At 34.4% G+C, this 13996-nt stretch overlaps 1 protein-coding gene across 1 annotated transcript; it reads left to right on the top strand.

Moving 5' to 3' along the window:
- The first annotated feature begins 2538 nt into the window (after nucleotides 1–2538).
- Nucleotides 2539–13139, top strand: LOC125673438 (uncharacterized). The gene is made up of 3 exons (XM_056158199.1): nucleotides 2539–2641; nucleotides 6775–8650; nucleotides 9535–13139. Exons 1-3 carry the CDS (start codon nucleotides 2639–2641, stop codon nucleotides 9690–9692), a joined length of 2037 nt encoding a protein of 678 aa, XP_056014174.1. The 5' UTR covers nucleotides 2539–2638; the 3' UTR covers nucleotides 9693–13139.
- Nucleotides 13140–13996: the final 857 nt, after the last annotated feature.

The following is a 13996-nucleotide window of genomic DNA, read 5'->3' as shown; positions in this document are numbered from 1 at the left end:
TGAAAATATGGAGCATCTGAAATTTTGATAAAAAAAAATTAAATGATAATCTTTGTTTACCTGCCAATAGTCTGTGATCCAAGATGAAGTACTTATTGTGATTCTGATTCCATAATGCAGTCATATCCAGCCTTCAATCATACGGTATCCATTGTTGCATCTTTCAGCATTTGTCTGGACCATATGAAGGATTATTTTCCATAGTATACAGTGACAGTAATTAAAGGTTGAATCGCCACCGTCTTGTTCCTGTGCATCAGGTTAATCTAAATGCAGCGTTGTGCACAAAATATTGTGCACTAATAATTATTTACTTAATGAATTAAGTTAATTTGATACACTTGATGTTATATTTTGTCTTACCAAACTCATCCCCAGAGTCAGCAGAGTAAAAAAGTGTGTCATCCAGTTCATGACCATTTTCCGAGATGACAGTGTCATGTAAATGACCATCATCGTCTTCGGTGTGCTCATAACTTTCACCTGTCCTAACTGCAGCCTGACGTAACTTATGTAATCCAACATTTAGCCACTAAATATTTGGTGGGTTATTTCCTTTGTGTCTTAAAAAGGGTGATTTCATTTTTAATAGTTATTCCTCTTTGAGAGATAGAGGTTTGGTGCATTGTTGTACATTAATAACAAACCTCATTGTGTCATATGTCTTTTCATATAAAACGAGGAGGAAAGCGGCCAAATGTATTTCATATCATCAATATTCATAAATAAATGATATCTGATCCTGGTATAATGTCCTCCCTAACCTTTAAACTGAACCTCCAGTGCGAGCAGTCTGAATGTCACGATGATACGGTAAACATGTCTCTCCCGTATGTTGTTGTTCGAAGTCTTAACATTCATGTATTCAATGTATTATGCCTTGTGCTTACATTTATGTGATGTATAAAATTATATGTATAATTAACAAACTACAGTATTACACTGTTGAGTACACTGTACAATTAACCTACTCCACACTAGCGAGCATAATTTGTACGCTCATACTCCAACGTTTCAAGCTTAGAAATACTGAAATGTGAAAAGGGCGAAACTCTGTTGAACGGACTTTCATGTCCTGTAAGAACTTCAGTGCCGTCCAAACAGATTTTTCGCCACCGCAAAATTTTCGTAAACATATTGCATTGTCGCTTGTCTTTTTCTAATTGTGGACCAAAGTATTTCCTGATAACAATTTTGAGATATACTAAAAAAAATAATTAATTTTCTGGCATAGCGTTGCAAAAAGTTAAAATTTTGAATTCCTAAACATAGTCTTCCATGCAGGTGTTTTTGTTCACGTATACAATTACTTATCAAAGCAATCGTCATACTTTTTACAATGAATTGAAAAAATAAGCAATAATAATAACCAAATCAGTAAATATTCATCAATAATCAGAATATCTTTTAATGATTAATCGGCCGAAAATATCTACGACTAACCGGTTACAAAATGTGGACCGATTGCCTAAGAACTAAGTCAGTAGGATGCCTCATATCAAATTATGATTGACATTTCAAACAGATGGAAATGCTAGTTATAAGTTGGAAGAGACAGTATATAGAGCACTAAACCTTAAGATTAGAGGGGCACCCAATGGGATACTTTGATGGTACCCTTTGTGAGGTCCCCCAACCAGAACCAATTAATTGCCCTAATTAGTCCTTTAAAAAAATGTCATTGGTATTGCTGCTATAAAAGACAAGCATGATATATGACAGGATGATTTTTTTTTTGTAATTTTATTTTAGTATATTATATAGAACTAATTTGGGTAGAGGTATAAAGTTAGAACTGTTCTAGGTAAATGATTTGTTTACTGCATGTTTGGATGTCTTCATTTGTAAATTTTAAGGTGGTGAGCATGTGTTATAGCCAGGGACTATAGTTACTCAGACGTGACTGATAAACGTATAACTAAGATCGTCTTGTGGCTGTAATTATACTCTTTGTCTCTAATTCATTGGCTAATACATTTACTGCTGAGCAGTTGAAATATTGTAATTTGACTGCCTAATGATTGGAGGCATTTTAATCCACCTTTTTGAATTGCATAAAAATTGAGATTAAAAATAAAGATAACGAACAGTGATCAATCTCAAAAATCCCATAAAGAATACAAAATAAAGAGTAGGGCGAACATGGACCCCTGGACACTCCGAAGGAATTATCAGGTGTTTAGGAGGAGTAATAATCCCCTGTTGACCGGTCACACTCGCCATGTAATTGAAATGCCTCTAATCATTAAACAGTCAGGTTACAGTATTTTACCCAATCAGTAGTATCCACAACTACTTCGACTTATGTTTTCATTATAGAAATGTACATTTTCTTCTATTTATGGAGCACTTTACATATCCAGTATTCATTACTTAGATCTTCAGCGGAGTTCCTAGTAACGGAGAGACATTTAAATTACACAACGGGTAAATCGCTAAAAGGAACCAACCCTGCATTTTGTTCTTTGTACTTTTTCTAAAAAGCGGAATGTGCGCACGCACAAATAACCCTGAATAAAGGTGTGCAAACGCCTACTGCTAAATTACATTGCAACGCTAAGGATTGTTTGATTGTCCGCATCCCAAAAATATCTCCTTATCATCTAGTTCTACATTTTTATCGGTGCTGGGTCTTAAAATGGTAAGTATATCTAAAGTACTTTCAGAACTTATACATTTGAATTTAAACAGTTGATTTTTATATGCTACTTGTATTATGTATATACATGTACGTACATGTATTATTATGTATTTTCCATGAATATTGTTAGCATCTTTCAAATTTCTGGCAATGGTTACTGAAAGGAAACTTTTATCACAATTCATTGGAAGACGTTTTAATTTTGATGCTTTTTGAACTTGTAATAACATTTCGAAAATGTACAAGTTTATTCTGGTGTAGCTATATTTGAAATTATTTAGATTACAATTGAGTATTTTCTTAAGAAAAACGTACAACAATGTAACATATAGGTTTTTTAAACTTACCAGGGGTTCTTATCAAATGGGTCCGTAGTCTGAAATCTTTTAACATTATACAGGCAAACCCATCCTTCGCTGAAAGTGGATTCATTTTTTGGTATGATGAAATGCGTGAATACCAGAAATGAAGAAATGATGTGCATGACAAAAAAGTCAGGGGGTCTGGGGGCCGCATTAAGCCCTGTGGGTCCAGAGGTAAGTCCTGATAAAGGCCTAGTGTCGAAGCTCCTGGATTCTAGCGTTTTCTGTGGACAATATCTACGCCTACGATTCGAAAAAAAAAATGAAACTTCAGAATATCAAGCATGGCGCACATATATGAATCGAGAAATAGGGATAGATCGAAATGTTCAAAAACCAAACCGTAGAATAGAGCCTCACAAATCCTAAGTTCCAGGTTGTAAATTTACATATTGACTAAGAAACAGAATATAATTTATGTTCTTTGGTTAATATGACTTGGCATGCAGCCTTTGCTTGTAACTTGATAAAGGCAGTGAAAACAGGAATATCATTTTATTTACGTAAAGAAACCCAGCAAATGTTTAGAATGATAAAAAGTTGCGGGAGGATCCTAAGGAGTTGCAGCCCATCCCACCCCACCCCCTAAAAAATCGGAGAAGGCTACATTAGCTGCAAAGCTATAAGCATATAATATATACTACTCAAAATTTGATAAGGATCACTAGGATATATGTGTGTAATTTACCACTAACATAACAAAAGACATAGATTTGACTCAGAAACGTGTTTACTCAGGTTATGAATGAAAATTCATGAACGGCATGAACTTTTATCAATACGGAATGTTTGAAATCTGATAACAACACCAAAAGGCATTTCATTACAAAAAGTTAACAGCAAACCAGAGAGAGAATTGCACAGTTTTTGGGGATAGTCCATCATTACACTTAGTCGATGAAGTGTTAATACCGGCTATGGTCTCCCCTTGCATCAATGATGGCTTGACAACGTCGAGCCATGCTGTCAATAAGCACCCGGATGTTTCCAATGGGAAGGTTGTTTTAGAAAGAATCAGACACCGATGCCTGAGTGAAAATCGTGCAATGGTAGCAAAAGCATAAACTGTGATGAGAAACGCATTTCCCATGGCATGAAATGCACGTGCAAGTTTGTTGAAGACGTTTTTGATTTCACTTGGACACAATATTGCCAGTTATGCAGTTATTGATTTTTTAAACAGAAACATATCTATGATCCTTATCAAATTCTGAGTAGTATATATAGAATTCAACGAATCATTGTAAATAAATATATCAATAGCTGTTCTGAGAATCTAAATGTTTGTTTAGTGATCAATAAACACACCTGTAGAAGCAGACGTACAATAAAAATATAGTTTAATATAAAAAAAAAAAATAAATGTCTCTGTATCAAATTACATTCATTCACGTAAATAAATGGGATAGACGGATTGTGTTTATCTTCAAATAATAGAGACGAGGGGAATTTGTCACAGTTTAGATTGGGTGTTTCTAAAACGCGGAACGGAATGGGAAATAGAACGTAATTTTAGAATTAAAGGGAAAGGCAACCCTAACCACATTGTTGCTTTTATGAATAAAGTATTACTTACTGGTATCGTAAATGACAGTCTTTAACAACAACAATCCTTGCTTAACGATTAAATCAATATTAATCTAAGAGAGCGGTCATTGGAGTTCAATATATGATATCACACCGTCTGTTCCGGTTTATTTCATCAGCAGCACTGTAAACATGACAAGTCACGAACAGTTAAGTTTGGAGGCGAACAGATTTAAGCCCGTTCTTTCGCAAGAAGAATTTTTGAAAAGAAAACGCTCATTAGAATCGCAGACCAGGCAGACGGTGCACGTTTCTTCATACAAATGTCTCGAACCTCAACTTGTCATTACGCAAATGATGGATCTACATTTTACATTGTCTTTCCTTTTCAGATAATTTGGTTGGGTTAGGAATTTTGAAGAAAAAAACTTTTGAAGAAAAAAACTTTTTCACATCTCCCCTTTGCATGAATGCAATTAACAGCTTCACGGGAAGGCATCAACCTATTTATTCGTAAAATATAACACATGCACATCTTTGATGATATAATTTCAGCAAAACCGGAACAGACTGTGTAACGTCAAAATTATTAATTTTTGTTGTCTTGAATACATCATGGCAGCTTCTATAGATGGCGGGAATTTCATTTTTTTTTTAAGATTTCAAAGTAGTACTAAAGTATATCTGGGCCGTTAATCTACAGGATAATGTGGCAAAGTTTTATGATATAATTAATACTATCATTTGTCATGTAAAAACAAATGTTGCGTTGCCTTCCCCTTTAAGAATTATACTGTAGAATGATTAAAGATTAGATAACACCTGAAATGACACAAATCCGTTTTATTATCATTGAAATAAGATTCTTAGGGATTTTTTTTATCTTAAAATTCTGAGCCATAAATAGATTAAACTGAGTTAAATGTTTGTATAAATTTGCAACCCGTTTTACAATATTGTAATTTCGGTATTGACAGGTGTTAGCGAGCAGCGACACCTATGGATAGAGACAATGTTTATATGCCCTAGCCCTCTCATAGCAACTTGTCACATGTATATATTTACACATAATACACTGTATGTGGTGGTACCCAGAAAATAGTAATAAGATCTGAAAACTTACTTAGAATTCAATTTTCAGCATATTTGTTTTATTTTGTTTTAAACATACTGCCACAATCGGTGGGAGGGGGTCAGAAAATGACAGAGTCGGGAAAAGTGTATAGCACCCACATCCCTTGCTTAATATTTTCCAATATTATAGTATTTGTATGAAGTATATGCATGAATCGGTGGATTCTGAGCATGATTTCTCTGTAATTCTGACCTCATAGTATTACATACATTATCTTCCGTTCCTTTCCGCTTTCCGTTCCACGTTTTAGCAACACCCGTTTAGATCCCCCTTTAAGTTTACGACATAGTCCTGTTCACTCGGGTAATTTGTATTTAATTCTCTATTTTCGATTTAAAATATACAGATAAGAATTTTAATTGAGGCAGTAAACGTTATCACATTACACACCAGACACTCGTTGTGATGCATTATATTTGTCTCGCAATACAATCGGAATGGGTAGTCCGTATTTGTTTTTGTTTTTCGTAGTCTTTTTTCTTATTCGTTGGTTTTCTTTGCAAGTGGCATCCACCCCTTACTTTGAAATAAAATGACACATGCCTGCACATAACTGTTAATTTCATTTCAATGTATTGGATTTGTCCACATTATTCAATATCAACATATTTGCTTTCCAGTACTTGTGTAAAACATGGAGAAAACATACAAGTACATGTATCGTTCACAAAGAGTTAATATGTTTAAAAAACGCATAACATTGCAGAGATTTTTTTCTTATTAAATCCCTTTGATGATTGTTGTACCTACATCCAATTATGATAATCTTAAAATCAGTGCAGTTGCTACACTAAACCCAAAAGACATAATTACCTATCCTGGGACCGACAGCCTTGTCATGGTAGTCAATACGGCGTACTATTCAATCGATATTAGGGTAGGTATCTTATAGTGATTATCCTGTGAGTGTGAGCGTCCGTGCAAAAGCTTTTCTTGACTTTGTTGGCGAAAAGGTATCATACATGGACTTGTATCAATGACAATGGGTTACCAATCAAGATTGAGTTTGGGCCCTCTATTACACGATTAGCATAACAATCTTTTATCTATGTCACATTAAAAACAGTACTCGCCGAATTTGATATTAATCCTATTTTCTCTTTTTACAGGATTCAATACACATAGTATTTCTCGTTCTTACTATGCCTATACAAGTAGAAGGATTCGCTTGTGAGAATAGCACGTACTGCATGACATCCCTGATAATCGAAAATGCGTTTACAATGATTGATCCCAGCAGTGGACCGCTTTATGTCGATGACAGATCAATTTACCCAATAAATGGTGGAGAAGCTGTTACCATTTCGAATGTCATATCTGCGGACGGATGGAACGAAACACGAAGGCTGGTGACTGCTAATGGCACTATGCCAGGACCTCCAATCTACCTATACCAGAACCAGACGATTACCGTTATTGTGACGAACAACTTGATAAACGAGGCGGTCACCATCCACTGGCACGGAATAGACCAGCTTGGATGGCCCGCAATGGACGGTGTGGCGTTTGTAACGCAATGTCCTATTCTTCCGGGCCAGTCATTCAACTATACGTTTCAGCCTCGGTTTAGTGGTACGTACTGGTACCATTCACACGTCGGCAACCAAAGAGACATGGGAATGTATGGCGCTTTCATCGTTCTGAAAAGAAACAATGAAATACCAATTTCAAGGCAACATATCATTCAGTTACAAGAATGGAATCATCTGTACGATCCAGTAACATTGCTGAGGGCAAACCTTAATGGCAAAGGCAAGGAAGGAGTATCGATCTTGATAAATGGAAGAGGTGAATTTGACAATAACGTGGCGCCTCTAGCATCTTTCGTCGTTGATAAGGGAGAAAATCATAAATTCCGATTGATAGGAGTAGGATCGGCAGACACGTTTCTTTTTTCTGTACCTGGTTTACGCCTTATTGTTAAGGAGACCGATGGCTATGAATTTGAAAAACGAACAGTTGATAGAATCATTATATATCCTGCAGAAAGATATGATTTTGAACTAGATCTCAGTTATGCTAGTGAGGGGATATACGATATCACAGTATATAACCTCCAACACAATAATCTAACAACTCAAGATAAACTTGTCGGACGTGGTCATATCAATGTAACAAATAAAAATTCCTTACCAGTGACAACGTTGAATAGAACCACTGAAGTGATTCTGAATTGTCCTTTTCAAGAGTACCCCCCATATCCAAACTTCACATGTCTACCTGTTTCTGAACTGAAATCAAATATATCTGATAATGGGTTGCAGTTTGGGTTATCGCTAATACAAAAAACAGATAAGACATATACTCATTTTCTAAACTTTGGATTTCCTAAACATTCTTCAATCAATGGTCGGAAATTCATTTGGCCGAAAGTATCCGCTCTTTCACAGCCTTCGGAGGTCGACACAACGTGTGCTGGATGTGATGACGAGACATCATGTGAGTGTTCACACACCCTGGATCTCCCTTCCGGCTCCGAGAATATCATGATTTTTTCTAATTTAGGAACTGGAATGGTTGAATCGCACCCCATACATATGCATGGTCACACATACGAGGTTCTAAAAATGGGATTCCCTTCCTTTAATTCCTCTGGTTCTCTTATTCCAAATGAAGATATAATGTGTAGTGAAAGCAAACCAAACAGCGCTAGCCAATGTAACAATGCAAGATGGAGAAATCCAGACTGGAACGATTATACGAAAATCCCTGGGGTCAACCACATAGATCCCGTTCGAAAAGACACCGTCGTAGTCCCAGTAGGAGGTTACACCATTATCCGAATTCGAGCCACAAATCCTGGAGTTTGGTTTATGCATTGTCACATCGATCCACATATGATATTTGGGATGGCAATGATGCTAAACAAGTCCTTTGAATATGTGAAAGATCTCCCAACGGGGTTACCGTCTTGTCATAGCTTTACCAACAGAGGATCTCCTGTTGAAGCACAACAACAACAACAACAACAGACTCCTGCTAATAGTAAGTGTTGAAAATTACACATTAATACACAAAGCTGACATTTTGATACATCGATATAGAAATTCGTATTCACACTATACACAAATACAACCTCTCTCTCTCTCTCTATCTCTCTCTCCTATTATCTCCATAACTAAACAATAAATCGGAGCAAAAAGCATTTATAGTAAACTATTGCTATTGATCTAATTTAATACTTTTAATATACTTTAAGCAAATCGTAGATACATAGAGTATTGATGAACTTGTAGGCCACCACAGTAGAAACAAAAAACTTTTTGTGATAGTTTAGTGTATTAAGACCTTGGTTATAAATACTATGATGCTTTATTTCTTATAGAAAACACTTGATACTTCGATTAACTTTAAGTAAAACATTGATACTTTGAATAATTTTAGTGCATTTCTTATGATATGTAGATATCTTACTAGTGTACATGTACTCAGTATGTATTTTTTGAAAACCGATTCAGGTGGTTGGAGCTTCAAAGATTTTTTTTTTAATCATAAGATAATATTTCTATGGAAAAGACCTTGTAAGTTGCTAAAATGTGTGTCCCAACCATTTCTATCATTCTATTGCTTATAGAAGTGATGAGATTGATGACTGTTCGTTATCTTCACCTTTCATCGATGTATCATTATGCAATAGAATGTCTTCAACTTAATATTTTAATAATATCGTTCACTGTAATACTTAGTTGTAATTATAACTTACAGTATTATGATATGTGTTAAGGCTGCTAAGCGATCCTTCTTCTCACGAATTAGAGCATATACTAGGATGTACTCCGCTAAAATAAAAGAAAAATATGACCTTTGATGATTTTCATTCATATTTCAATATCAAAATTAATTAGTAAATTGTTGTACTTGTATATTAGGTGAGACGAGTACTATTGCATTGGGTGTTGCGGTGGCAATTCTCGGTACCGCCCTCATTGTGACTTTGTCGGTGCATTTTAATCTCCGGAGGCAAACTCGGGGCGGGAATAATATGGAGCAACAGGAAATGCAAGAAACTAGCGCTAGCCGGACATAGAAACACATTTGTTAAACTACTATTAGTAAACAGTTAACAGACATACAATGGACACAGATGATGATGACTAGTAAAACAATATTATATTTGATGGTCTCGTCATCATTTTGTTTATTTATTCATCGATATGGTTGTCAACGTTGTCATATTAGTTCGTGGCTTCAAATATACCAACATATCATGGATATACTACATTTTGTATGTTACATGTTTAAAATGTTTGTTGGAAAATCTTTCACAAATCACAAACACTTCCCAAACATTTGACGTCCATCTTCAGGTATACTCGAACATAAAGTGACTAAGTGTAGTAAAGATTTGATATTCACTTTGTGCACACCTGAAGATCGATGTCAAATACTCAGAAAGCGCTTGTGATTTGTGAATGTGTTAAATGTATTTTGAAATTGCATATACATCTGTATATCCCTTTTTTTATTTAACTGTTGTGACTGTGCAATCAACTTTCTTTGTAGCTTATTTATATTTGTCTGTATGATTGCGTGTTATCTTATTATTCTGTACAACGTTTGAAGACATTTAATTACAAAAGCATTTCTTATATTTCACGCAACAAACTTTATACCGAAAATACAGATGATTTATTGACATTCAAGGGTCCTGAGAGGCAAAGTGCAAATAGTAAAACATGTAAAATTATGCATAATAAAGAGATATGTATATAAAGTATAAATAACAACAGAAGGTGCAAAGGGACGATGCTCTGAGAACATTAGATGTATATTATACCATGTTAGTACATTGTAAAAAAAAAAATATTACCTCATAATATCATAACAGTATCAATTGTTCCACCTCGCACCTAAAGTTATCATCCCAAGAAATATATACTCGTACAATGTGTAAGTAGGATGACTGCTTGTATTATGAATAATTAACACACACAAGTTTAATGTTAATTAAACAATGTATTCCATGTTATATTAATCACAATTAAGGTAAATCAATTTTGACAATTACAGTAACACCTTTTTATTCTCGTTATTCATCAACAAAGTAAATTTATCAATTGGTTTATGAATATACCATAGTTTTATATATGCACGTCATACAATTGGTTCTCTTTCATTAAATGGTGGGTAAATATATCTTAATTACTTTTAGAATTGGGATGCATCAATTTAAACAGGTTTTTTTTTAAATTAGGTACAAGTAGGTACATGTACGTAAACTTTTGGACTTGCATGTATCACTGTTTTTGATATTTTCAAACATTTATTTCCTGATATGAAGAACTGAATAGCTGTTTGATTTATAAAGAATATGAATTCTGTTTTTAAAATAAATTAGTCTACAAAGATCCCGACAATGTTTGAAAATTTTTAAAGCTAATTTGAAGTGATTTAGAATCAAAATCCTAGCATATTTCTCAAGTAAACAATAAGTACATTTACATTTCACTTTGACTCAAAAATTCAGTTCGAAAGTTCATAATCTTTAACTGGTCGTCGTCGTTAACCTTTTACCATTTTTTTTTTACTTTCGCAACAATAACTCGTTTAATTATAAACAAACATAGCAAACAGGACCCCCAGTCAATAGGTTTTACATTGGTTCAAATTAAAGATCATACCTCCAGGAAATATGATATGAAATACTTAAGAAATAGGAAGGCGAATGTAAAACATTTATCAAGAACCACTGAACTAGAAAAGTCAAAAACAGAACAAGGGTTTTTTTCCATCAACTCAGACTGTGGTTTATAACAAACTGTGATAAAGTCATTCTACTAAAATCTACTCTGCTTTGTTTTGTTTTTGCCAAAGGATAATAGTAGTTCAAGTTTTGCTTTTTAAGAGCATTCATTAGAATACCAACAATAGAAACCACTGAACAGTGTAATAGGAAAATAACATAAATTACAATTGTCCTTTGTAAAAACTAGAAATACATCCATAGGACATGAATGCCACGCCTAATGTGACATTTTTAATGCAAGATGAGAAATTCAGGGATTTGTCGGTACCTTCTCATGGCCTGATAATCTGCCCCATTCACAATGGAAAATAGGTTGAATTTTCCTCTTTTTTTGAAAAAAATTAAATACTGAACTCCCTTCTTTACATAATATAGTAAGATAGGATAAGGTTTATTTTAAGTCAGCATGTCAATACAACAAGGAAACACAAGCTCCAGGGAGCTTTTAGACCGACATCCCAGATAGCAAGACTACATTGGGCCAACGTTGGTTGCAGGTTGTATGGTTGGTCGAGTGCTGGCGTTGGACAATGAATGTTGGCCCAACGTTGGCCCAACAAGTGATATGTTGGCATGACAGCTAGAATGTCGGCGTTGGGTTTACAACGTTGGCCCAATGTTGGTACATTGTAGTAAATGTTGGCATAAAACGTGACCAATGCATTGTTGGGGATGTAATGTTGGCCCGACGTTGGTCCAATGAATGATATGTTGGCATGAAAAATGGACACTTAGTGTTGGGGTTGCAAAGTTGGCCCGACGTTGGACCAACGAATGATACGTTGGTAAGAAAGTTAGTCCATCAGTGTTGGGAGTGTGATGTGGGCCCGACGTTGGTCCACTGTAGTAAATGTTGGCATCAAACAAAGCCACTATGTGTTGTGTGTGTAATGTCGGCCCAATGTTGATCCAACCAAGTTATGTTAACAAAAAAACAAAAAAAACCCAAACAAAAAACCACAAAACAACATATATTAACGTAGTTCCACACTCCTGTGACGTCATAAGATTTTCCAAATTCAATAATTTAATGACTGGAACATAAATTTTGTTGGAGTCTTTTTCAATAGTTATTGTAAAAAATCTTGTTAGCCATAAAATATTTCAAAAGTCTTAGTTATATTTGAATAGTCAATAATGTGTTTCAAAATATTGAATCCAAGGACAATAACTCTGTTTTCATTAAATTATTTATCAAGTCCATTATGCAATAGATTTCCTATATTTTTCACAAACATTTTACCAAGGTGATAAGGAATTATTATCTGTGTCTTTTCATGTAATTACATAAAATTTTAATCCATCAGTGGTTTTGAATAGCTCAGCTGTATGGTGCCAGACTTAGGTTTTTTATTGGGGTATACATACTCTGGAAGCTATAGATTTGAAATTATTAAGGAAAGGTATGGATTTTTTTTCATAAATAACTATAACAGATGTACATCTACTAATATAAACAGAAAAAATGATATGTAAACCATACTATAAGGAAGTTGTGTCCATATTAGTTTGTTTTTTAACATTTTGGAGAATAAGGCTAATTCAATAATTTTGCACTTATTATACTAAAACTTGAAGAACATATTGAAAATGACATGTGTTTTAGTTATTGACATGTTTCCTGATAAATAAATGCAATTTAAATTATTATTTCTTTTTTCATTTTAAAATAACAACAGATAACTGTTTCCAATGAATTTCATAAAAATCTACATAGGGGTACATGACTTTAGTAGTGACTGTAATGAAAATTAATGTGGAAATCCTTATCTAATTTGCCTTTTTTCATTACTCTGAATGTTAATCTATTGATTCCAAACAAAAAAATGCTACCTAAACCCCAAAAATTCAGGACTAAGGACCCACCTTAATTGTTTGCAGGTAGGACCGTCGTACACTCGGTGTTGGTTTTGCAAACTAAGAAGTTGGCTCAGCATTGCTATATCGTATACATTAATTAATCAAAACGAAAATCGTTGGTAAAACATAAATGGTCACTAAGCATGCTTAAATTAATTGGGGGAAGAGGGGGGGGGTCACACAAATAATTTGCAGTTACTGTATTAGTAAACATTTGGTGTTTATTGCCATTCAAAACTATATTGGAGCTTCTGAAATTTAATTTTCATATGTTTTAATTTTTGCTTCCATATGTTCACATCATGGGAAAAAATGAGGGGGGGGGGGCGCTTAATCAAAACATTTCCATTAAGACAGCTACCCTTACTTTCTAGGTGTTGTGCAAATTTCATAGGGGTGGGGGTAATTGATAATTAAAATCTAAACATAAATGAAATGGACTGAATACTGTTTTGTAAATAAAATAATTAGATTAGGGGTTTTTCTCAATTACCCATTTAAAATAATGTTTTAAATATCCAAATGAAACTTTATACCATAACCCACTATTAATTAAGCAACAATTTAATTCATACTAAAATAAGTGGAGTACGGCGTGGGGTGAAAATATATTATAAATTTCTCTTCAGCAACTGCATGTGGCTTAGTTTCGTATTTACACCCATGTACTCATGGTGACACCTACATGTTGCACATCATTTTTTTCAACGAGCACTCAGCTACAC

The sequence above is a fragment of the Ostrea edulis genome, chromosome 3 (assembly GCF_947568905.1).
Source record: "Ostrea edulis chromosome 3, xbOstEdul1.1, whole genome shotgun sequence".
Classification (NCBI taxonomy): domain Eukaryota; kingdom Metazoa; phylum Mollusca; class Bivalvia; order Ostreida; family Ostreidae; genus Ostrea; species Ostrea edulis.
The sequence above is the reverse complement of the archived record's forward strand: the minus strand, read 5'-3'. Positions and strand labels throughout refer to the sequence as shown.

Bases quoted from the DNA above. Each gene is read 5' to 3' on its own strand.
- LOC125673438 (XM_056158199.1), top strand. The intron at 8,651-9,534 runs GTAAGTGTTGAA...CTTGTATATTAG, and splicing joins ACAACAGACTCCTGCTAATA to GTGAGACGAGTACTATTGCA.